Source organism: Beta vulgaris, chromosome 8 (assembly GCF_026745355.1).
Source record: "Beta vulgaris subsp. vulgaris cultivar EL10 chromosome 8, EL10.2, whole genome shotgun sequence".
In the NCBI taxonomy this organism is placed as follows: domain Eukaryota; kingdom Viridiplantae; phylum Streptophyta; class Magnoliopsida; order Caryophyllales; family Amaranthaceae; genus Beta; species Beta vulgaris.
Window position 1 is genome coordinate 57,408,183 of NC_079209.1, and position 27,392 is coordinate 57,435,574.

Consider the following 27,392-nt stretch of genomic DNA (forward strand, 5'->3'; position numbering starts at 1 on the left):
AGTTACCTAGGTGTAAGGTAACCAAAGTTTTATATTGACGTGGTGATTAATTTAAGATTATTTTTTTGCTCATTAAAATTAGAAAAACATAAGTATTTAATTAAGTATATTCAAAAACATTAACTAGGTCATTTGATTGTAATAATTTAGTTAGTGAAAAGACATGGACTTGTTTTGTCCACAATAATTAAGAAACTAATAATCAGGCAACCAAATCAAGGATGTCGTCTTGGCCTAATAGTTAAGTTTGAGATGTTGTAAATGATAAATTAGAAATTTGAATCTTCCTATCCTTTCTTTTACTTTGTACTACATTCGTGGCTCGTGAATAAAAAAAATTCATGCAACACAGCAACAGTGTAGCGTTGTTAAATTGTTCGTAGGTTATGTTTTGGTCAGATTGAAGTTTCCCGTTCAAAGCAAGTACTTAATTATGATTGGCTTTCTTTTTCGGTGAAAGTGGCCGAATTATAGACTAGTGGAAGTTCTGGACAGTTGGGTAAATAATTATGCAATCCTAAAGAGAAGTAGAAAGTATTTTGACTGTGAACGTGCGATGGTCATGGATAACTATGATCCTTCCTTCCCTTCTTTGACTAGTATTTTAAGGTTGAAAGTAACGAACATGCAAAAAGGACAAGTGTTTCCTGATATGTATAATCTTATCCCTAATTCAAGGGATCGATTAGCAAAAAATATTTAGGTCTTCTTGATATAAGGTTGGATACATTTGTTAAAATCATGTCAAAACAAAGCACATATCAAGTTAAGTAGCTCTATGATAGTTTAGTTTTGATATACAAAAGTGAATTTTAGTTAATTTACTAAGATTAGTTTTATTCAATTAAAATAAGTGAATACATTTGACAAAAATAGTGTGAATGAAGCAACAAAAATCAGATTTAATGAGTTTTAATTAACGAGATAAATTATGTTCAATAACAATTAGTTGACAATAAGAATGTGGCCTTTGAAGGATTTGATAATGGAGAAAATTATTATCAATAAGATGGACCATTATTTTTGAAACTCAAGCATACACATATATACATATGCCTCCTTAGTAGTAATTTGAAAATGTATGTCCTCAAGAGTCAAGACACATGAGGTTTAGACTTTAGAGTAGTCATTGGCCATTGCTGCAATAATGTAATGATCTCTTAGAGTAATAGAGCGGATAGCCAATGTTCAATCTTGTAAATAGACGTTTTATCATTCATTTTTATGCAGTGCAACATATAGTAGTAGTATATTTAAAAATAACAGTTTTTTCATCATATACCCCTGACAAATCTTTTTTTGCATTATATATCCTTTCGACTTTTGAAATTCACCATATATCCTTCACTTACCCTTAACGACTAACGACGTTAAACTCCATTAGTCATTAACCCCTTAACTCCCCTCTAAACCTAATTGACTAACTTAAACCTAACCCTAACCTCTAATCTAATACTCAAACCCTAAACACCCCCTCCCTCACCCTAACCCAAACCCTAATCCATCCTAACCCTAACCAACCCTCCCCAACGCCACCACTTGACCCCACCACCACTTGACCCCCACAGCCCTCCCCAGCGCTACCACCTGACCCGCACCAACCCCCTCCCCCGTAGACCCGCCTCCCCCTCCCCATTATCCCCCTCTCCTGCAGCCCCTAAGCACAAACCCTCCCCGTAAAAACGCACTCTCTCTCCTCTATTTTTCGCCGGAAAAACACATGCCTCACTCTCCTCTGTTTCGCCGGAACGCGCTCTCTCTCTCTCCTCTGTTTTTCGTCGGAAAAACACACGCCTCACTCTCCTCTGTTTCGCCAGTCCTCTGTTTTTGAAGGGGAGGGGTCTCGTCTCTGTTTTATCGGTCCTCTGTTTTTCGAAGGGGAGGGGGATGCAGGCTGGGGGTGTGAAGGGGGAGGCGCGGCAGGCTGGGCGTAGTGGGGAGGGGGAGGTGCGGCAGGCTGGGGGTGGTAGAGAAGGGGAGGCGCGGCTGCAGGGGAGAAGGGCTGGTGGGGCTGGAGTTGTGGGGTAGGGGTGGTGGGTTGTGGGCTGGGGTGGGCGTGGTGGGCTGGGGGTGGGCGTGGCGGGCTGGGGGTGGGTAGGGGTTGGTGGGATTTTAGGGTTAATTAGGTTTTTTTGGTTAGTTAGGTTTAGGGTTATTTAGGATTTAGGGTTTAGGATAGTTAATTAGGATTAAAGGGGAGATTAGGGTTAATGACTAACGGAAGTCTAACACCGTTAGTCAAAAGGGTAGTTTGATGTATTTTTTGAAAAGTGAAGGTATATGGTGAATTTCAAAAGTCGAAAGGGTATATGGTGCGAAAAAAAATTGTCAAGGATATATGGTGAAAAAACCATAATAATAATGGTCGACATATGTACTTAATTCATATAAGCTCCCCGGACTTTTGTTTTTTATTGACAACGTGGAAAATTTGCATTAAGTAAAAATGAAAGTATAACCTAATGCCAACACAACCAAACAAAAACAAAGAAACTAAACTGAGCTTTAATCGCTCTTACATAACAATTAGAATAACATAAATAACTTAAACTGAGATAAAACTGCTCGATCTGGAGGTTTGTATTAGAAAATTGTGTTGTACCTCTTATGTTGGTGTTTGACAAACGTCATAACAATGGTGGAAGTTGGGAGGAGTTGATTGATTTCACAATCGGAGGAATTAAGAACAAGCGAAATTTGAAACTCGCCAAGTAACCAATCCCTGTGACCTTTAAGCACATGAGATTCGTGGATCGGGATTGGTGAAAGAGTCACCTTACTTTGTGACTCAATACCCTCTTGAGTAGGTATTGAAAGCTTCCTCTTCGCAAATGAGAAGCAGAGGCGAGGCTTGGCATGCGCAATCTGAGCGACGGCACAAGGCCCCAAGGAGTCCGGGGGCCTCCAATTATTACTTTGTTTAAATATAACTTTTTGCATATTTAAATTAAACATGTGTTCACTCGTGTCGTTGTAGTTTTCTTGGAATACAACATAGCATTGTAAAATTCACTGATAACAAGTTCGAATAACAAGAGGTCATCTTTTTCACTCCAATCTTTTCTTATTTTTTTTCAAATGATGTTTTTCCACTTATTGAGTGAAACTAATTGAAGACCTGAAGAGCATATTTCATATTTTTGCTACCAATTTATACAAATATATTAAATGGCGTGTGAAAACAAGAAACTGTGCCACGGCGCTCTTAGTTCGTGTAATCTATGTACAATAAAAAAATTAAGAAATTGCATAGTATATGATTTGATCCCAAGACCTCAAGTACATATACTAAAGTTCTAACCACTAAGCTAAGTTGTACTCCATTTAGTGTTATTATTATAAAGTATTATATTAATAAATGAATTTTTTTCTTACCCGGGGCATAGCCCGGGCCTAATAATCTCTATTATATAAGCCAAGGGAGGAGGTGTGGTGTCCTCTTTTGAAGCGACTAAAATACCCTTAGCTTAATGATCTAATTAATGGAATGAAAAAAATTACAAAAGCAAATCATTTAAAAATTCTCATTCCAACTTGCCATTTAAAACAAGTTTAAAATGGTATATGCATCAAATACTTCAATCAAAAATTAAATGGCCAAAATATTTATACGTTATTAAAAAAGATGGCATACATAACGTGCACATGAAAAGTCTGAACGTTCACTACCTTTGATACTCTTTAATTCAGTAAAACCAACTCATTATTTTTGTTCTTTCTGTTCAATATTCATTCACAAAAAATTAATGTTAACAATCACTCACAACCTTTTTATTTTTTTACAGTAGCGAATTAATGTATCTAAATTCATCTAGCTGTTGAAATTTTCACATTTAAGTTTAATCATAAATAAAGTACGAATGGAGTATCTAATAGAATAACAAATTTTAAAATTAACGCACGCATCGCGTGCATATAAAGGCTAGTTAGTTTATATGGAAACTTTGCTTGGATTCGGTCATAGCTGGTAATGTTTTGCATCATACACTTATTTTCCCCTTTTTGAACTTTTCATTATTTGTAGTTCCATTATATAAACTGATCCAAATTTCAAAGTGAAGATAATGGTTTCTCGATAATGGTTTTTTTCCCCAAATTTTGTGGCTTACAATATTTTATTATTCATTACCTTGGTATTCAAGTACATAAATTAATCTTTAGGAATAATTGCTTGTAATAATGCAAATTTTTGGTCATTTTCAAATAATAATATAACCTTTTGATTATTCCTGGATAATGCAACATTTATATCCAATTTTCTTTGAGTTGGATAAAATAAAATTTTACTTAAAAATTTGGTAATTTATTTTCTTTTTATAGGTTCTAAGCAACCTTTATATGTAACATTTTCACCAATCGTTCACCGTCAATTGTTCAAGTTTACCTCTTTTATAAGTTTGATCCGACTTTATCCTACTCAAAAAGAAAATAGGGTGTAAAGGTTGTATTATTCAAGTTTAGTCAAAATGTTGCATTATTATTTTTGCAAATGGCCAAAAGGTTGCATTGTTAGAAGCAAATATTCCATCTTTATATCATATATTTGCACTGCACGTCTGCACCTGATCAGAAGCTCCGCGAACTTTGGGAATCAGTTTCACACCATTTACAAGAAACTAATATACCCATTTCATCCAATCTATACTTGAAAACTATATAAATTTTTCATAAACCCTGCACGTCTCATTGACTCAAGGCATAATTTTTCACTTGGGGCCTGTTCGGCAAAAGTAGATGTTGGATAGTTGTTGGCTGTTGGAGTAGCTGTCAGCTGTTCGGGTAGCTGTTAGCTGTCGGCTAGTAGATGTTAGCTCTTAGCTGTGAAAGTAGTTGTTTACAATATAAGTGTTCGGTAAAAGTAGATGTTATGCTTATACTACCTCCGTTCTCTTTTAGTTGCAACGTTTGACAAATTGCACTATTCATGTTTTGACCATATTTATTGATTTATATGTTAAACAAAATATAGTCATGTGGGGTCTTGTTTGATTCGTTTCGATGTAAGCTTTCATAATATCAAATTTTTATAATTTTTACTTACATACAATTAGAGATAAAACGATTTGAAATTGTACATTGACAAGCGTGAAAGTCAAAACGTTGCAACTAAATAAAAACAGAGGTAGTATATGATAAAAATAACATATTTTTTAATTATAATATTAATTATAATTATATGATTAATTACTATATGATTCATACTAGGATGACAGTGTCCTCATCAGTCCACTTAAATACCTCGTTCGTCCCTTCTTTGTTATTAGATGAAGTCATCTACATATTTAATATAACCATGAATAATATAAAAATATTAATGAGAATATAATGCACCAAGCCATCTACGTATCTAGCAACCATATTAGTATACTAATCAACATTGAAAAATATAAGGAGAACGAAAACAACAGAGTTAGTTGATAAAAAAATTATCTTTAATAAAAATGATAAAGTGGGATTTTTTATCCTTAAAAAGTGGGATTTTTTTTCTGTTAATCCAGTTTGAAGGAGGAGATCCAACATATAAAACAAAAATAATAGGCTTAGTTTTGTTTCTGTTGCTTGTATGTATAATGATGAAGTGATTAATGTAATCAAAGTTAAGAAATTACATGTGAGTTTAGTACATTTGCAGAATATTAGCTTTCATATAAGAGAACGTATTGTGTCGGACTCGTCCGACCATAATCTTTGGTCGGACGACTTTCAGGTGGTTTCAATTTTTTTTCAGTTAGTCTTAATTTTTTCTCAATTAGTCTTAAATTTTTTTCAGTTAGTCTTCATTTTTTTTCAGTTAGTCTTCATTTTTTTTTCAGTTAGTCTTAATTTGTTTTCAATTAGTCTTCATTTTTTTCAGTTAGTCTAAATGAAAGTAAGTTACCTCTAAATAAAAGTAACTTAGGTCTAACTGAAAGTAACTTAGGTCTAACTGAAAATAACTTAGGTCTAAATGAGAGTAAGTTACCTCTAAATGAAAGTATCTTAGGTCTAAATGAAAGTAACTTAGGTCTAACTGAAAGTAACTTAGGTCTAACTGAAAGTAACTTAAGTCTAAATGAAAGTAACTTAGGTCTAACTGAAAGTAACTTAAGTCTAAATGAAAGTAACTTAAGTCTAACTGAAAGTAACTTAGGTCTAACTGAAAGTAATTTAGTCTTGAAGAAGTTTGGGATTTGTGATTTAGTCTTACAGGACGCTATCGTGGTTTACATGATCTTGCATATCCTCTTTGAAGATGACGACCAAGGTGGAAAACAGAATCTAAACCCTTCCATCTCATTATCATCCCGAACAACCAGATTATGATGGATGATTAACCCTTCTTTAAACTATGGTGAAAAATAGTTTTGTTATGTATGCAGATGGTTTTGTTGCGTATGGATCCCATGTATCATTGCTTTGCAAATCGAAAGTTTGATTCATCAAGTTATATATTGCTCTGAAGATCCTATAGCAACTGTACATATATAAGATCAAGTTTAACAAGATCAGATGTATGTTGCTGATGAAAACCAATTTTGACTTGGTTTGACTTTAGTTGGGGATGGAATCTGTGAGCTTATTGATTGAAGAAGAGAAGGTATTGAGGCTGGTATTAGGACTGGTCCGACCAAATGTATTGCGTCAGACGGTCTGACACAATACTTTCACTTCATATAATTGTAGCTTTACAAAAAGGGAATATCTGCCCGAAGTGCGTAACAAAAAAGGATGTAATTTTTGATACCCAAAAGACCTAGTCATATTCTCATTCTCATCCCTCACTTCAAATATATTGGCAGCATATGCTGTGAGTTGATCTGCACCAATTTCAAGTGTCTTGTCAAATCTTTTCCCAAGCAAAAGATGTCAAAATACGCATAATTAGGATTATGAAAGACAGATACATGAGTGGAAGTTTTTGTGGGTATGCTGTAGTAGGAATTCGCGGCTATTATCACATGATTTAAGCTTCTTGCAGCCGCTTTGATTTTCGATCTACAACTTCTGATTGAATTAGTAGGAATTTTAGAGGACATTGTAAGAATTTCAAGTTAGAGAGATTTCTGGCCTAGGGTTTTGATTGAAAAGATAATCCCTTTGTCTGTTCGAGAATCGAGAGTGAATAATGGCAATTGAACATTTGTTGGGATGATTCCCCAAACGCATAGTTTTTTAAATTTTGTTACTTTTTTTTCTTTAACACAAATTGATTTTCTCTAGATTTTACATAGTTCTACTATCCTTTAACCCACTTTAATTTCAAGTGCGTTGTCAAATTTTGGAAAACGCAAGGCATCCTGTGAATTTTGTCATATCTGAGCGGTACCTGGTGAAAAAATCGTTAAAAAAATATAACAATTTTTTTGGTCCAATTTTTTTTTGAAGTTTCGATCTAAACAATTTTTGCTCCACTTAACATTTTCAAACTTTTTCACCGAACCGCTCAAATCATTCGACTACATTGCACATGACAGCATTTGCACGTGTTTTTAGACTAAACTACATGAAAAAGAGAGTTTTTCATCCATTTTCCTTCTGCAACATTCTTAGTGCTACACAATATCCTCAAGATTATGCTAATTATACGGATTTCGATTTAATGAATATTCTTAGAAGATATATTCGAGATTATTTGAATAATCAGCATGTCATCCGACCATTAAATTTTCAAGAATATCTCATTGGAAATTTAGCTCATCATCATGGTATCCGTTTGAATGATCTTAAATAAAATAGAGTCTCTTGTTCTTCCCAACTTCTATACATCGCCCTATTATTACTTAAAATCGCCCCAAAAACATTTGAAATTACATTTATAACCTTTCTTTTTTTTTCTTAAATCATCACCACCACCTCACCTCCTGCCTGGCTGCCATCACAACCCACACACCTCACTCCACCACCCTCACCTGAAATTACTCCTCTCTCTATCCTTCACTATCCGCGCACCACCACCACCCACCCACCTCACTCCATTTCGTCGCACACAACCAGCACCACCAGCTTCGCATTCGCGTCACGTCGCACGCAACGTCGCACGTTCCCTTCGCGTAACCCAAAAGCCGGTGAAATTTTTTTAGAATGGCGAACGTCCGGCCAGGACGTTCTGGCTTTTACTAGTATTAGGTCTGTATTGTACACTATATACTCTAAAAGAATATATATGTGGCATGATTTGGAGTATCCACAATATAAACAACAACATCACCAAAAGCCATTAATGCTTTCCAATTGGGTTGGAGAAAGGAGATTGTTCTGATTAAAATCGATAACTATATTAAACGTGCAATGATATGGACCGAATACCAAAAATTATTTAATATTATCATTATTATTTATTATCATTGTTATTTATAAGTGTCATGTCTATCGTTAATTATTTTAAACCTCAAATAAATTTCTGGACCGAAAATATAAAATCTAACCATATACATGAGTAAGTGTGTAGAAGTAATTTGGAACTTCAAATTCCAAATTACTACTCAACTTCGCACAGATTTCATCTAAAATTCTATTATATCGCATCGATTCCGGGAACATCAAGAGTAATTTATCCAAACCATCTTTCTTCCCTTGAAAAGAAGTCTTTCTCCCAATTAGTTTCCAAACTGCCCTTAAAATATTGGAAACTGACACATGGGAAAAGATACGTATGCAATTATAAAATCCGTTCCCAACTCATCTTCATGCACACCAAAATCGTACCCAATTTCACTAAACCCATTACGACAGCACCACTTTTCACCTGCATTATAAACTACTAGATAAATGAAAACTTTATATATTAGCAACTGAAGCTTCATCATTTGTATCATCCATAGTTATAATAATCACAATTAACGAACATGTGTAATCCGAATCGATCCATAAGCACCAAATACGCCTATATTTTTTCCTAGGCTCGTAACACTTTTTCCTTAAGTCTTCTATACATGTACGCCACCTAGAGGCAAAAGACGCGTCTGAGTCAAGAGAATAAAGGTGTAGTTGAAATATGTATTTGCTGCCAATATTGACAGGATTGATAAGTGGAAACAGAGACTCACTTGTAGACACCTGAAAAAGCAAGGAATATTATCGTAGTTCCAAGGGATGTATTATTGTTCGACATATTCCTACTCAGTCTCAGGTTGCTAATATTTTTTAGTAAGGCCTATCTACTGGGTGTATTAGAGTAATATTGTACTAAAGAATAGTAAGGACTTTTACTAGTCTTAGGTCTGTATTGTACACTGTATACTCTAAAAGAATATATGTGGCATGATTTGGAGTATCCATAATATAAGCAACAACATCACCAAAACCCATTAATGCTTTCCAATTGGGTTGGAGAAAGGAGATTGTTCTGATTAAAATCGATAACTATATTAAACGCGCAATGATGTGCACCGAAGATCAAAATTTATTTAATATTATCATTATTATTTATTATCATTGTTATTTATAAATGTCACGTCTGTCGTTAATAATTTGTAACCTCAAATAAATTTCTGGACCGAAAATATAAAATTTAACAATGACATATCAATAATAAAGTATAAACATGACATATGAAAATATGTCTTATTCTAATATTTATACTTGATAATGAAATTGATATTTAAAATATTTTGAAATATGTCATTGTCTATACCAATAATTATTTTAAATAATAGTATAGACATGATCTTTTTTTTGAAATGTCATTGCAGTAATAATAATAGGAAAATGATATACATAGCTCTTAAGGCTATGTATAAGGTGCTTAAGTTGATAATTGTACTTAATAATGATCATTGTACGACATATTTTGATAGGTCATTGTTAAATTTTATGTTTTTGGTCCAGAGATTGATTTGAGGTTTAAAATAATTAACTATAGACATAACACTTATAAATAACAATGATGATAAATAATAATAATAATAATATTAAATAATTTTTGGCTTTCGGTCCGCTCCCTTTATATTTGAGATTTATTCTCATTCTTTTTTTTACTTCTTTAATTGTGTTTTTCATTTTTAATCAGAACAATCTCCTTTCGTCAGCCCAATCGGAAATCATTAATGGGTTTTGTTGATCTTGTTGTTCATATTGTGGATACTCCGCCACATATATTCTTTTATCGTAAAACCCATTAAACCCCTATGGACCCGTCGATTATGTAATCCCTAGTAATTTATGAATTTTATAAATATATTTTAGTATTTATATATTTATATTTAAACATAATTTAGTTTTAAATAATTTAATTATTTAAAGAAGGTTGACTATTTTGAAAGCCAAAGGAATTATTTTAAAGGTTTAAGGAAGTTAAAAATATTTTATTTAGGCATGCTTTGAAAAATATTTGAAACATTAGTTTGATTTTGGAAAGAAGTTTAAATGGGCTTGAGTAACCCAAAATTCTAATTAGATTAGCAAAAAGGATTTATATTGATGTTAGGAGTTCTAATTCATTAATACTATTCATCATCAAACTCTATTTGAACCCAATCTCCTTTCCTCTTTATAAATACCTTATACCCAATTATTTTTACCACACGAAAATTTATTCTCTCCCTTCTCTCAAATCACTAGACCACTTTTTCTCTCTCCTTTTCCACGTGATTTTCATCTCTTCTCAAGTTTTCTTTCTTCTTCTTCAAGTAACGCTCTCCTCTTCGACAAGAAACGTCACCACCCTCCATAATCATGTTTTCCCCTTGTGCACCATTGCTGTCGGCGCTGCTGTACCTGACCCGGCATCTTCTTCTTCTTTGTTCTCTGAGTTTAATTTTTCTCAGTTCAGTTCAGATCCTCTCCGTCCAAGAGAAGGGGCCTAAGTTTTAGGAAAAATAAATTTAATAAAAATAATTTTAGCAAAATTAAACATAAGTGTTATACTTCCTCCGTTCCGATTTAAATGAAACGTTTGCTTTTTCACGTAACCCAACACACTTCTTTAGTCATTAATATCTATAGTTGTGTACGCGTAAAAAATATAAAAAAGTTATAATTTGATAGTATGCATCAAGACGAATCTAACAAGATCCCACTTGACTATGTTTTTCTTTATATAATAGCGATAAATTGGAGTCAAAATTGATCAATGAATAGTGTCATTTCATCCAATGTTTTATTTAAAACAGAACGGAGGAAGTATACAACAAAAAAAAAGCTAAATACAACATCTAAAATTATGCCTAACTTAACCATGATTAATTTTTTTAATAATATAATTTCACAACTATTAGTCACCCTATGGTGAATTTGAGAATATAATTTCACTCAGCACAAACACTTTTCCCTTTACCACATAAACATTCTCTGGTCGCTTCACCCATTTTTTTTTATTATAATTGGGCTTCAACTATGGGGTCACTTTAATAAATAACAATAACAACAGTTCGGTGAGTGGTCAATTGTTTAAATTTTAAATTTATTGTCATATTATTGAAAGTTGGTAGGTCATATCTTTATATTTTTCGGGTTGTGATTATAGGAACTTTATCATAGATGACCAATTGACCATCCCAAAGCGGGATCATTTGTCATAGATGACCCCAAATGATAGATTAGTCTTTAAATATGTTTTACTGTATTTTTTTTTTTTTTTTTTTTTTTTTTTTTTTTTTTGCTGTATATAGCATATAAACTTCAAAATTGTTTTTAGTTACTCCTCAGCTCAGTGGAGAAAATAGAAATATTACACTATGACGATAGACGACGAGAAATCGATATATGTTGGAGGAATTCCCTACGATTGCACTGAATCCCAACTTCGTCGTGTTTTTGATTTATATGGTTCCGTCGTCGCTGTTAAGGTTTTCTCTCTCCTCATTTCATTCAACGCACTCTTAAAATTTTCAATTATGTCATAATCTAGGGTTAATTTTTTCCCCTCAGTTGCTCAATTTTGTTGTTGATTTAGTTTGAATTTGGTTAATTTTGTATAATAATTGTCATGCGAAATTTTCAGATTCTTATATTTAATTGCAAAATTACTGAGAGTGTTGCGATGTTAGAGCATATATGATTTTTGTCTGAAGAATTAGTCTATGCCGAATTTAGTAATATTCAAATTGGGGAGTATATAATATTACCTAAAGAATCATGTCAATGTAAATAAGTATGTGGTTATGGAATTTTACTCCTATATTTTATTAATGATTATTACATCAAGGCCAATGTTGTTTGCAATTGACTTTGATTCGATTCGGTTCGCAGTGACGCTCTATTACAAAGGAGTAAAGTTTAGAAGTTTAATGAGTTAGTTGAATTTAGTTTATCATATGAAGAAGTAAATCTTTTGATTCCATTGAAAATGGGTATCAGTTACTAAGGATTAAAATGGACTAAACCTCTAAACCAAATGATTTGCTCACTTCCCCTTAAAAAAAAAAGATTTGCTAAATTACGATCAACTTATGTTACTATTACATGGGGTAGATAGTAGACTGTTTGATGGTACATGTTAATATCCGAGTGTCTAACACGCCAAGGCATAGGAGATATTAGGGCACTCTGTCTTCTAAAAATTGGACACAGTTGTGGAGAATACATAATTTATGAAATAGATTCTTGATTATATAGGAATTTTACATGTTCGTTCTATGTTACGAACTACAACTACAGACTACAGTATATATGTATACATTGGACTTGTTTGCTTGTTCCTTGCCAATTTTCTTTTTATATCTCAAGCTCATATGTGTATATTGCATAATTCTATCCTCGTTCCATGTCTTTTTTGTATTATTATTTGTACGACTATGTTGTTAAAGATAATCAAGTCCTTGTAAAGTTGAAGTCGGATAAAATTTTATAAACAAGTTTGAAGGATGGAGTGGATGACCTGGGTACTTACGATAGAATGAAGACTCAAACTAACATATTCTTATATGTTTTTGATATGGTAATAGTCAGTGAATCCCTTATATAGGGTAAGACTACATACATCTAATCTCTTGAAGGGAACCTAACTGATGCAATGGGTAATAATGATGGTTTTATTACTAAGGATTGAGGATGGTGTGGGCGTGAAATGAGGCGAAAGAGTGAAGGAAGAAGAGGTGTATTTATACTTGAGAAAAACTGCTTTTACATTTTTTGAGATGCTCTATGGAATTTTTGAATATACTAGTTTTAGATTGCCAATATGTATTCCCTCAAACCAAATGATCAACTCGGGTTGCATTCATGCTATTAAGGGGAAGTAGCTGCTTATGTCTCTGGGACATTGGATGAAGAAGTGAGCTTTTTTTTTTTTTGGTTGTGCCATCGTGCTTTTTCTACGTTTTCCCAACGCCCCTTATAACTTTGCTTCTTGTACTTTGCAGGCTGCGTAGTCATTAGTTCTTTGATTCACTGGGAAAAAGAATGGGTTTCTATTTAGTTGTAGGAAGGAATAAGGATTACTTAGAATGTCTACCTTATTCTATTGTTGTTGTTGAGAAAAAGCATATTTCTGTTGCTTGGCTCCAAATGAGGGTTTCTGTGATTTTTATATGATGATATTAGTTTAAGTTCTTTTAAGTGTTGCTCCCCATGCTTGCCTTTTTTGTTTATTTAGGCATCATCTCTGTGCCATATACTTTAGCGTAAGGGCTTATTAGAATATTTTTTTTGATCACTGTCAAATGTTTGTTTGTCTGACAAATAGATAGTTAATGATCGTGGTGTGGGAGGAAAATGTTATGGCTTTATTACTTTCAAAAATCCTCGATCTGCAACTGAGGCCATCAGTGAGATGGATGGGCGGGTATGTACCCTACCTCCATGTTATGTGTACTATGATTTAATTTAGTAAATCTCAAGCAGTAACTTTCTGTACCTACGACTCACGAGTGTCACAGAATCCGCTCAAGTTCCTTGCGAATTGCAAATTGGAACGGGGTTCGGAATAGAATTCGCAATTCACAGGGAAGGGGGCCGTTCTCTGAAAGCAACACCCTGATAGCCGAATTCCATTCCTGAACCCGTTCCGCGTTTTGGAGTAAGCTGCAAATTCCATGACACTGGTACTTACTTCCTGCCTTTTGATTTCCTTTCCATTGTTGTTATGTGCGTTCCTACAGACTATTGGTGGTCGAGTTGTGCGGGTAAATGAAGTAAAAACAAGAGGTGCAGATGAGAGATCTAACTATGGTCGTGAAAGCTTACGACGCAATCAAAGAGACATCGATGGGGACAAGCGCAGAAGTAGAGAACGGGAGAATGACTATGATAAGGACAGGCAACGCATAAATCCTCAAGAGCATGATGGAAGGTGGGAAAGAAAGTATGATCACACTCGTGATCGTGAACATTCTCGTGTACTTAATCACTGTCGTGATTTTGAACATTCTCGTGATCTTGATCACTCTAGAGATCACTTGCAAGGAAAAGAACGAGAGGAAAACAGGGATTTAATGCAGTGGGAAGGAGAACGGGAGCGGGCACATGGCAGAAATCGTGATCGGGAACTGGAAAGAGATGACAGCTTGAATTATACTCAAGATAGGGAGCTTGATAGAGGTGATGATCATGATAGAAGGATTGGCAAGAACAGAGATCATCACACAAAGAGAAAGCACAGGTAAGAGGTCATATATAATGAACTTTCTATCTGCTGCTGTTGCTGTACAATACAAGTGTGAAGTGGCAGTGTCAACTTTTTATTAATTTAAGCCTTTTCCACTTGAATTTAGTTTTGAGATTAGTGACAATCTAGCACTGAATGCAAATATTCTTGTAAAAGTTTAAAATTCCTAAAAGGACTTTAAAACCAATTTCTCTCTAGGACAAACACAAACTGGTTTGCATCTATCTTTTTTGCAGCATTACAATCTTTCGTGTTTGTGGCCATAATTGCCTTTTCTAAACTTGGTTTGGCTGTTAGAATAGATGATTCCTAGAACCTAGTATCTATAAGAGAGATCCTTGTTTAGAAGTCTAATTCCCCTCACTCAACCACTAATATAGGAAAACTAGGTCCTTATATCCTAAAGTCAAATTATCTAACTAAACCACTAAACTAAGTAAAGTGGTAAGCAAGGGTCGAGATCCACAAGGAATCAAAAACTAAACTAAGTAAAGTGGTAAGCAAGGGTCGAGATCCACAAGGAATAGCAAGACAAGCACCAAAATTGTTAATTGTTGCATACTAGGCAAAAACCAAAATAACTAATAAATTAATACCTTAGAAAGATGTATAACACGATTAGACAAGATATCAAATGGGAAAAACGTTAGGAGATGGGATTAACTCCAACCAATCATTATTTAGGCAATTAGAAGAATGAAGCATAGGGGGAAGAAAACCAAGCAACTAATTGAGGTTATTGACTCATGATTAGCTCTAAGCCCTCTCTCAAGGATGCATAAAACTACCTAGATTACATAATCAAGCCAATCTCATGGTCTCAAACATGTAACCAAGGGATAATCACAAACTTTCACTCAAATCTCACTCTCATGAGTAATTAAGTTAAGATAATACCATAAATATCAACCTTAATCTCCTCTATCGATTTGATTAAGGCATCAATAAAACAAACATCCAAGAGGCCAACTAGAATGCAAACAAATAGTAATCATGCGATTAATCAATTAATAAGTCCAATCAAACCCCTAACTTCATATTCAAACATCCAAATTGATCATGGTTGGATTTTCACCTCAATTCCCAACTAATTAACTACTCATTAATCATCGTAGTAATACTAATAAAAGGGGAAAAATAAATCAAACATCATTACTTGACACAAGGATGAAAAAGGGAAGGATTAAACAACTAAAGTAACCAACACAAGATTAATCACAAGATTAAGCTAAGAAACTATAATCCAAACATGAATTAAGCTAAATAAACGGAAGTTAACTAAACTAGAAAAACAACATAAAAGATGGAGAGAAGAAGAGATATTACTTAAACCATGAAGAAGAAATAAAAATCTTCCATTAAATATGAAAAATCACAATATTTGCCATAATCCAAGCTACAAAACCTTGAAGATCTACTTTCTCTCTATAGGGTTTCGCATTCTCTCATTATTTTAAGCTATAAAATCTCTAAATATGATTTTTTGAAATAAAAGTTAATCTGTCATTAAGTAAGCAGAGTATGTATATTATTACATAACTTACTAAAAACAACGTTTAAAGAAGAAAAAGTCGATAAAATAACAAGGAGCGCCCGGTCCTAACATAAGTAGGCGATGGAGCGAGTTGTTCATGGGTAGCTCATGGGTCGTTCCATCCTTACTGGCAACAGGCTGCATGCACAACTCAAGAGGAGCGCCCGCTCATAGGAAAGACGTGCCAGGAGCTCCTGCTCAGTGGTGGCTCGATGGTCGCTCCAACCTACTGCAACTATTGATGTCCTTGAGCATGTATCGGAGCTCCCGCTCCTATTTCCTACGAAGCACCCGCTTCTCTCTTCTCCATGCTAGGAGCGCCAGGTCCTTGGTCGCTTACTTCTTTAAACTCCCTGCGTCATTGTGCCTTGGTCTGCAACTTTTAGGAGCTCCCCCTCCTACCCTGTTTTGCTCTTTTCTTTCCAAAAATCAACGCTAAACAAGATTTTTGTTACCGAAGGGGAGGGGGAAAGGCTATGAAATCCTAAATACTTAGCAAGTTAGCATGCACCACTAAAGGATGAAAATGAGGAGAATGGAGGGAGAAAATGCACTTAAATGCAAAAATAGCATGCAGAAACTATCAAAATATATACATGAGTGAGACTAAATTCTCACTCATCAACCACATATGTAGTTTTTGCAGCCTCCTCTCCGAACTTATGGCTGATTCGATTAGGCGCTCTTATGCCTTGGTGCATCACAACTTTGAGCTCTCGTCATCATGTTTAATCTATGTATTCTACCTCAATAGTCAGTTCTTTTTATCAAAATTTTGCTTCTCCATTCATTTGTAAGATGTTAATATATCTAAGAAGCCACAAGCCTATGCATATCTTGCCATATCTGCCTCTCGCGTCACTACGTCTTCCGTCTCCTCTTCCATGATCTCCAATAATTGGGTACATTAAAGAATTTAGTGGTTGATATTTTCCCCACTGGGTTCTTAAGCTTTGGGACTTTGTTAATAAACAACCATCAATGATGTGCATTGAAGAGTTTAGAATGAGATTGAATGTTCTTGTGGCTCTTGTATTGGTATTGGTGGTTGCCAGAGGGGGAGAAGTGATGGCAGTTGGGGAAGGAAAGGGGTCAGGGGGTGTTGCTGCACTGGTGGTGGTAATATTGGTTATGCTACAATGGTGGTGGTGATGGTGGTTCCAGAGTGATAGTGGGATTGCTGGTGCTATTTTGGTGCTAATGTTAGTGTGGAGTATGGACGCTAGATTTTGTTCGTTAGTTTGTTTGATTTTGTTTTCCCATTGATTACTGAATTTGGGTATATCGATTGGTAGTTGTTGTAGATTTAAGGGGTCAGCCCCACTGTTACCATTTCCTAGAATTTGTTAACGTAACATCAAACATGGGTTCTGAGTGTTTTTAAACCTTTACTAGCCTTATTCCTATGGGGGCCTTAATCTGTGGTAAAAGCTTTGGTATTTTGTGTTTTATGATGTGGTTGGAATTAAGTAGACTAGATGTTGAATTAGAATAACCTAAAACATATTTTAAGTCTTTGTTGACAATCTTTGTCTCGCTCTTTCTCTCTTCTTTTTCTCTCTTATTTTTTGGTTTTCCTGCCAAACAGTTTTAGTAGTTCTGAGCGACAAAGTAGGGAATTTTCATCAGAATCGAGTGATTATCATGATCAGGTAAGCTTACTTCTAGGGCATACTGTTCATCAATATAATATATTACATCTGGTGGGAAGATGCCATCTTATTATCAACATCGCGTCTTTCTTTTCTGTACTATTAGGTGGAAGAGCAGCTAGATTTGTTGATTAAAAGACGTGAAGAACTTCAGAAGGAGGTCTGTCTTCTGATTATACTATTATGATTGTGCCATCAAGGCAACATTAACTTGACTTAGTATCTTCTAAGGCAACATTAAATTTGTTGGCATTTAATGGAGTGAGTGGTCTTCGAAATTTATATAGGCTGATAGATACATGTCTAATATTTTTCCTTGCCGCCCAGAGCTTACCGGCCTTACCCTATCAAGGAACTAGGAAGCTAGATGATATATATTTTGGTGGGATGGGGTGGGGTGAGGTGAGGTGTGTGTATTCATGTATGTAGGATTTTTTGGTGTTGGAGGTCATGAAGTCATGTAACTTTTCTGAACTGTTGCTGGTTTCTATGGTTTATTGGGAAGAGTGAGAGGCTGAGAGCGATGGGGGAATTACAAGATCTAAATGACCTGAGTGAGTTAAATCTATGTAGGGAAAATATGTGACAATCGAAAGACTTCAGCTTAATCTTTTATTTGAGCCTGTGTTCAGGTTGACATATTGCACATTGCATTTCTCTTATGTTGGACTAAATCATTTCAGTGTATTTCTAACAACCAGACTAGCTTCAGTTTCTTTTGTTAAGCACTTCTGTGCATCCCACATCTCTCAAGTCGAGTGTTTGGTGGACTAGTTGTCAGCATTTTCTTCAAATTTGGCCTAGCTCTTCTATTACTAGACTTATGTGAACTCCCTGCTGTATTGGCTTGTGTTCCCTTGGCACAGGCCGTTCAGCATGTCCTAGTGGTATCATATAGCGAGGATTGACTTTACTTTTCAATTTCAATGTTCACTTGCACTGATTTGAGTCTGAAACGATGCACTGCTTTTCTTGTTGGACATGCTCTATGAGCTCACTGGAAGCGAGGTTTTTATCAGGTCAGAGATAGGGAGCTTGGCATTTCTTTTGATGCCACCCTTGGCAGTTAGCTAGAAAACAATATAAGTTTTTTGATGAGCTCAACAAGAACATAAATTAATTGCAGAATTAACGCATAAAGTATCTTTTTTGTGATTGTTTTTGGAATATGAACCAAGTTATTGTGTGAATGCGAATTGTGAAAGCATTGTTGAGTTATGCTTTTACTCTTTAAAAGTCAAAGCTGGGTAGCAGTGCCTTAAAAATTTGCAACGTGTATAGTACTTATGGCAGCTAAGGATTATAGTTATTTTGCTTCTTCTTGGGGGTGGGGGGCAACTATTCGAACCGTGAAAGCATGGTTGAGAAACACTTTTGGCCCTTAAAAATTGCTAGTTATGTTTTGAAAAATTGCAACAGGGTATGGTACATCTTATGCAGCCAAGCAATGTAGTTATGTTGCTTTCTGGAATTTCTGTCAACTCGTGCTATAAATGTATCTTAGATCCTCATATGCAAGCTAAAAATGATATGTATTTTCATCAAATATAAGTTGAGAAATTGTTTTGGTAAAACTTTGAACTTTTTGTACCATAGTTATACATGAAAAACTAAAAAACTACGATTACTTCTCTGTTGGCATGTTTGAATGGTATTGCATATTTGTTTAATCAGCAATGGAAGTCCCAAAAGCTCTATATGAAGTGGTTTAAAAGCCTACGCTACTCAGACTTGGATACTCCCATCGGACATGGGTGTCCAGTCCAAGTGTCTGATTCAGCTAATTTATGAAAAAATTCCATGATATTAGGCCGACTTAAAATTCTGAAGTTTCCATACTCCATATCCATGTCGGAATATCTAGGACCCAACATGGGTACTTGAGATAAAATGAATAGTCCGCGTGACATAAGTTTGAGCAATTCTAAGGTCATACTGAAGCAGAAGCTGAGGGTACGAGACATGTTAATAAATAAAGTTCCCCTTACCTGGATACTGCCTTCATATGGACCGCTGGACCAATGTCAATATTCTGAAGATATTAGAACATGTGAGATATAGATTGAGCCCACTGTTTGTCAGACTGTCTTCTTGACTGCCCTATTATGTGATACACTAGCTTTGCATTTGGTTGCTTTTGTACGCTCATGCTCATCATTTTGATTTGTTGGAGATTCATCCCATTTATCAGTCAAAACACACCTATTCTTATGGATCACATTGTTGAAATTATTCTAATAACCATCTGTAAATCTTTTGGTTTTCTGTTCAATCTTCACTGCTAGTGGAAGCTTGTAACAACTTCTGCCTGCAAAATCTTAATCATGTATGCCTTTCTATGATTCGTTCATTGAAGTCTTATGCCAAAACTCAGAAGAGATTATGTTCTTGTATATACCAGAAATCTGATATGGAGCAGAGGTTAGAAGAGAAGAAACTACTCATAGCTGATTTGCACAAAAGATCCCTGGTATTCGCAACTCTTCACGGTGTTGCTTATGTTTCATAACTGGACATCCTTTGGCATCTTAACATGGAAATTGATGGTTATAACTTATAACAGATACTGGAAGACTCATTAACCTCAGCGAAAAAATATTCTTCATTGCGTCAAATGCAGTTGACAAAGGTATATGCCTGGCTGGAAGTATACCACATTTTCGAATATTTAAATGAGCATGTTAAGATAACAGAGGTACATCATCATCATGACACGGTATTACTTGCAGTTGCGTAAATGTTTCTTGCAAGTGAAGGAGTGTGGTGAAAGACTGAAAAGCTCTGAAGATGAACTTCAGGTCAGTTTCCCAAGTAGCCATAAAGGTAACCCACAGTATCTAGCAAATAAATACCTGTCCCTGCATCTTACTAAAACATACTACTCTATGATTAAAAACTGCTAAATAATGAGCAAGTATACTCTTGAAATAATATCTGACTCTTCTGCTATAACCTGCATTCTTCTTTCTTAGGCTTGTGACATTGCATTATTTGACTCTCATCACACTTCCCCCTCCCCTCTTCAAAAAAAGAAAACAATTCCATCTCGCGATCTCTGAGCTTTTGTGACAGTCAGGGGAATGGAATCATAAAGAGAAAGTTGTGGATAATGCATTAAGGCATTATCTTTCCTGGTCGTCACAGTGTATGTACAAAATGATCCATGATGGTCTTGTTAGCAACCTGGGAGCTAGAAACGTGCTAGTTTGATCTAGCAGACATTAGAACATTGTGGCATCTCTTGCTCTGGTTATTGGGATCTATCTGGAGTGCTTTGCCGAACTAAGGATCAAATCAACCAATCAATGCTAGAATGCTTTTACTATATATGACTTGTTATCTGCAGGACCTCGTCTATTCAGTAAGCATGGAAATTGATGCAGGTGGTGATCTTGGAGCAAAGGACGCTTACCTGACGAATGGCGAATGTTGAGAAGCCTCTTTAAGATCTAGAAATACAGTTTCATCTAATGTATATGCAAGTCTAGGACTTATTTTCTTTTGTTTGTTTTACTGTTGAAATCCGAGCTGCTTTTAGATTGCAGCGCTCAAGGCAATGCAACTTGTAGATTGTTTGCATTGTCAATGTGCTAAATATATACTTCTAAATATATATGTTTTCTCTATGTTTTTTTCGAATTTCGAACGTATTTTATCTTTTCCATTGCTATATGTGAGAAAGTTAATTACATTGGATTTTCTCATCTGAGAGATCTCTCAGCCGAGGCAGTTACGCGCAATATGTGTGTGGCTTTGGCTTTAGAAAATGTATGTAAACTTCTTCGACTCATTTTGTAGTTGACCTGGTTTTACAATGTCGCAGAATTTGTTGAACTTCATGATTACTTTTGGCTTGGATTTATAAATTGTGTTTTGACCTCAGATTCTTTCTTATGGGTATGATCTTTTATATCTGTAGTGGATGATGTTCAACTAGTAAATATTAAGTTATTTAACTAGTTGATGGCTTTAATAATTTACGTTATCATGCAGTAAAATTTGTCATTAGCAACTATTCTAGCGAATCTAGGTAGATAATTGTATAAGAGCATTTATAATAGCAAGCTACAACAAGCTTTTTAGAGCTACAACTCTATGTAGTTGGGTGAGGCAGTATTGTAAATTTGTAACGCTGACCAAACAAGTATTTACTGCAGTGGTAAACTTACAAGCTTCCATTTTTACCAAATTGCAAGCGAGTCCTTACTCCTTAGAGCATACTACTGCAGTTACTCTGAATTGACTAGTATGCCTCAAAATCTCTATAATTTAGGTGATGTCGTAGTTTTGCAAGATGTTTTTACAATATTCTCGCGGTCTCTTCCAAAATTTTGTATCAAGGTATGTTGTACATATACAAAATCACCCAATTGTGCCAAATCAACTGACATATCCACTTATTAAGAAACACGATAAATATAAAAATAATTTTCTTTTGACGAAAAATATATTGATCATACTTTTAAGTTCTAATATAATTCTAAACCACTAAAAGATGAGCAAATAATTCTTTACCAAATGGCACCATATTTATGTTATAAGTATATTTTTATTACCATAAACGTGTTAGATATCTACCTATCTGTGAAAGTCTTTTAGTGAAATATTATTACAACACATTATTTGATACCCGGTAAAGAAAGGGAGAGAGAATTTGAACATGTGACCTATCATTCACAGCTAGGGGTGCCAATCGAACTGGACAGCTCGCGAGCAGCCCGAGCTCGACTCAGTCAAAGCTCGACTCGAGTTGGCTCGTGCTCGCTCGAATCAGCTCGAAACTCGATAATTTTACAGAAAAATCAATAATTTTCTACATTAAATCTTTGAAAACAAACATTAACCTTGACACTTAATATAATAAATTAATACACTTTAACAATATATGATTTCCATAAAGGAAAGAAAATATAATCAATAATTTTCTTTAAAAAAATTGAAATTCAAGATGGCCAAAACATTAAACGAGTAGCTCGTGATCGACTCGAAACCTAATGAGCACGAGTCGAGCAACCCCCAACTCGCAATCGACTCGCTCGATAAGCACCCCTATTCACAGAACATCAATATTAGCCACTAGGCCAAGAGCTCAAGTTACATACTTCATATTCGTATTCACTCTTCTTCTTCCCCGCGCGCGCGCTCTCTCTTTGCACTGCTGCGGTTGACAACTTGACATCGGCATATATTCTCATCTCGTTTCGTCGCTCTTTTTCGACGATCTCTCCATCTCTTAAGGTTAGTTTCTCATTTTTTTCTTTGGTTAATTAATTAACTAGCTCTAAAGTATCTTTTCATTTTTGAACATGTTAATATACTAGTTCATCAGTTAGTTTATCAATTAGTTCCCCCAGTTGTTTCTCTTTTAGTTTAGTGATCTGAGCATTTAGGTTAATTGCTGATTAAATGTTGGATAAATTGTTCTACATTGATTAATTCTTACGTGTTAGTGTTTTTAAATTTAAGTAGTTGATGCAGTGAAGTTAAACCCCAAATTAGGGTTTTGAGCAGGGTTTTTGGCCGACAGATTGGTAAATTTTAGTGCATTTGTGTCTATTTTAGTACTTTTGCTAGGTTTGAAGGTTTTTAAACTGGTAATCTTTCTAGTAGACTTTTACTCACTCAGTTGTTAAACCTGTAAACTTACATTTGATGAGATGGTTGACGGAGGAAAGAAGATGAAAGGGTTTTGCGGATTGCTCGTAATTTTGTTATACGGCAGTCAATTCGCTTTGTTTATTTAGAGCATCGTTTTTTCTTCGGCAATTACTGATTTGGATGGTTAATTTGGAACATTATTGAAATGTGAGTGAGTTGCATGTTTTTGCATTTTTTGATTTGCAAAAAAGAAAAGAAAAAGAGAACAAGTGAAAGTATGTAGCTTGAAGATAATGGAAAACAAAAAAAAAAAAAAAGCAAATATAAGTAGAATAGAAACACATAGTATATCTTTAGTTTTACTTTCTCATAATTTTGCTCGAAAAGAGTTAGAAATAGAAATATTCAGAAATCAGTATGTTTCTACACTTTTGCTTAGTAATTCTTGTTAAATGCAAGTCTTAATCACACTTTAATGGATTAATTTTGGTATGATTGTGGAATATCTTAATTAATTGTTAATAGCTAATACTCCCTCCCCTCACAATTACAAAAGGTGCTTCCAACTCCTCTGAGGAGAGCATGGATTTTTTTTTTCTTTAATTGGTGACATGTAGCTCGTTAATTACATTCTTACTGTCTTCGTTCTTAATTAATTGTCTTGTTATATATGGGCACACATTTTAAGAGTAAAATGTAGGGCATTGTAGAATTTTATTTGGTGATTAGCGTATACATAGGAGTCAAAAGTTAATTGAGTAAGAGAGAAAGAGAGTTAGTGGAGGGCCTAACATCAAATGAATATGAAGATAGAGTGCAAAATATAAGGTACACATATCACATGGATTGAGTGGATTGGGTGGGGGTAACATTTCCTTTAAGGTATCAAAACAATCGCTTGTGGACTTATTAAAATGTATGTAGAACAATTATATAGGACGAAGGTAGTACATGGTTTAAATTAGCTGAAAGTGAGAGAAGGAAAGGTGAGGAAAAGAGAAAATGAAAAATGTTTTGGAAAACCCCTGAGTTTAAATCTCTTCTTTTGATTTTGGTTACAGATGACAACCAGCCCAGAAACTCTGCAGTTTCTATCACAATGTTTTTTGAACACTCTCTCTCCTAACCCTGAGCCTCGACGCCATGCTGAGGCAAGTCTTGGTGAGGCAGCTGAGCAACCTAATTACAGTTTGGCAGTTCTTACACTCATACGTACACCTGGCATTGGCAATGAGATCCAGCAAGCAGCAGCAGTGAACTTCAAGAATTATCTAAAAGCTAGATGGGCACCAACAGCCAGGCGCTCTGAACCAATGTTCCCTTGCCCAACCCTATTCCTGATGATGAAAAGAAACTAATTAAAGAGCATATTGTGTCTCTCATGTTGGAGTCCACGCCTCATATCCAAGCTCAACTCAGTGAGGCATTGGTAGTCATTGGCAAGCATGATTTTCCTAGGCAGTGGACAGAGTTGCTACCGCTGCTCAATACTAGGCTTCAGCAAGCACTCAGCGACGGTGGTAATTATGCTTCTATAAATGGGATTCTTGGGACTGCTAACTTATTGTTTAAGAAATTTCGGCATGAGTATGGAACAAATGATCTGAGATTGGATCTAAGGTATTGCTTGGACAACGTTGCTGTTCCATTGTTGCAGTTGTTCTCCCATACTGCATCTCTGATCGATTCAGGTGTCAGTTCTGGTACTTCTGCTGCAAATTTAAAGCCTCTGTTTGAGTCACAGAGGCTGTGTTGTAGGATCTTTTATTCCTTTAACTATCAGGATTTGCCTGACCTTTTTGAAGATAATATGGAACTGTTTATGAATGTATTTGTAAAATATTTAACTGCTTCATACCCATCCCTTGAACAAGGAAGCGAGCTGGCTCTTGTTGATAACCTTCGTGCAGCTATTTGTGAATTCTTAACCCTCTATGTTCAGAGGACTGAGGAGCCTTTCGAAAGATATGTGGGTGAATTTGAGAGAGCTGTGAGGAGCCTCCTTATCACTGTTTCTGCATCTTCAGGGCGTGATCATCTTGCTATAACGACCATCAAGTTCTTGACAATGGTCGGCACGAAGGCAGACCATTACAAGCTCTTTGACGATGCTTCCTTAGATCAGATATGTCGAAGCATTGTCATCCCAAATGTGATGCTAAGGGAAGAAGATGAAGAGCTCTTAGAGTTTAATTATATTGAATTTATAAGACGGGATATGGAAGGGAGTGATGTTGGCACTAGGAGAAGAGCTGCATGTGAACTTATTAAAGAAATCGCAACTCACTACAGAGAGAAGGTTGCTACCATGGTGAACAATGTTATACAGACCATGTTGGCCACATGTAGTGAGAATCCAGCTTCAAATTGGAAATACAAGGACTCTGCTATTTATCTGGTCATATCACTATGCACTGCAACTCACTACAGAGAGAAGGTTGCTACCATGGTAAACAATGTCTTTACCGGGTTTTTCGATCTGCAATCATTCTTTACATTGGTGGTTGTTCCAGAGTTGCAGAGTCAAGATGTTAATTTATATCCACTGCTCAAGGCAGGTGCACTTAAGTTTATAACAGTGTTCAGAGATGAGCTTCCGAAGTCTAATGTGATGCCTTTGGTTCCTCAAGTCATAAGGTTTCTTGGTGCTGAGTCAAATGTGGTCCACACTTATGCTGCTATCTTGATAGACAAGGTTCTGCTGGTTAAAGATGAGGGTAGAGCTAGATATGTTGCATCTGACATTGCACCATATCTTCCTGTGCTGTTAAACAACCTTTTTAGTGCTTTGAAGTTTCCTGAATCTGAGGAGAACCAATATGCTATGAAATGTATCATGCAGGTTCTTAGTGTTGCGGATGTTCCTAGTGATGTTGCTGCTAGTTGCATGTCTGGTATGACTTCTATTCTTAACGAAGTGTGCAAGAACCCTAAAAACCCTAGCTTTAATCACTATCTATTTGAGGCTGTGGCTGTGCTTATTAGGCGGGTGTGTGATAAGGACCCCTCGGTTATATCACTATTTGAAACTAGCCTTTTCCCAAGCCTTCAAACAATATTAACGAACAATGTGATTGAGTTTTTTCCATATGCATTTCAGCTCCTGGCGCAGCTTGTTGAATTGGATACCCCTTGCCACCACACTACATGCAGTTCTTCGACCTTCTTTTACTTCCTGATCTATGGACCAAATCTGCTGATGTCCCGGCTCTTGTGCGTCTGCTTCAGGCTTTCCTTCGGATGGCCCCCAATGAACTTAACCAAGGTGGAAAGCTAAATGAGGTGCTTTATATATACAGCAAGCTTCTTCCTTCCTCCAGGACCGATGAGCAAGCTTTTTTTGTGCTCAACACTGTTGTTGAGAACCTTGGGTACGAAGTGATTGTAGATTATCTTCCGAAAATTATTGTTTCGTTGTTGACCTGTCTCCAGAGTAACCAGACCCCTAAATTTGTTCGGTGCTTTCTCATATTCATGTCTCTCTTCATAGTCAAGCATGGTTGGAACAATCTCGTTGGCACCCTAGACAATATTCAGCCTGGTCTATTTCGTACAATTTTGGTTACATTCTGGATACCAAATCTCAAACAGATCACAGGTGCCATTGAGACTAAGTTAGCTGCAGTGGCTTCTACAAAACTCATTTGTGAATGTTCTGCCCTTTCAGATCCTGCATCTTCTGAAGTTTGGGGTAAAATGTTAGATAGCCTTGTTACTCTTGTTACTAGGCCACAAGAAGAGAGAGTAGAGGAAGAATCTGAAGTTCCAGATTTTGCTGAGACTGGAAGTTATTCTGCTACATTTGTTCGCCTTTATAATGTTAATAGAAGAGATGATGATCCGCTCAAGGAAATTAAAGACCCAAAGCAATTTTTGTTAGCTTCCTTGAGAAATTATTCGAACGTTTCTACTGGGAGATATGGACAAGTTATCAGTGAGAATCTCGATCCTGCCAATCAGGCAGCGCTTTCTCAGCTTTATAGCACTTTAACTAATGCCTAATATGAGCAAGTAATGTCTCCAAATTCCGTTCTTTTCTTGAGTTCGTAATGCATTCATGAATTTTTATGTCTTTTCTATTGTT

At 35.5% G+C, this 27,392-nt stretch overlaps 1 protein-coding gene and 1 pseudogene across 4 annotated transcripts; both read left to right on the forward strand.

Moving 5' to 3' along the window:
* The first annotated feature begins 11,603 nt into the window (after positions 1 to 11,603).
* LOC104902122 (zinc finger CCCH domain-containing protein 25) lies at positions 11,604 to 21,349 on the forward strand. 4 transcript variants are annotated; one of them, XM_010689811.4, is made up of 9 exons: positions 11,604 to 11,765; positions 13,604 to 13,702; positions 14,019 to 14,518; positions 17,647 to 17,710; positions 17,817 to 17,870; positions 20,112 to 20,180; positions 20,274 to 20,339; positions 20,440 to 20,533; positions 21,057 to 21,349. In XM_010689811.4, the coding sequence occupies exons 1-9, from the start codon at positions 11,655 to 11,657 to the stop codon at positions 21,086 to 21,088; spliced, it is 1,089 nt and encodes a 362-aa protein (XP_010688113.2). In that variant the 5' UTR covers positions 11,604 to 11,654; the 3' UTR covers positions 21,089 to 21,349. The 4 variants fall into 4 exon arrangements, with proteins under 4 accessions (XP_010688113.2, XP_010688111.2, XP_010688110.2 ...); XM_010689809.4 differs by having other exon boundaries at positions 21,094 to 21,349; XM_010689808.4 differs by having other exon boundaries at positions 20,440 to 20,508.
* A 1,465-nt stretch (positions 21,350 to 22,814) lies between these two features.
* Positions 22,815 to 27,383, forward strand: LOC104902124 (exportin-2-like; annotated as a pseudogene).
* The last annotated feature ends 9 nt before the right edge of the window (positions 27,384 to 27,392 follow it).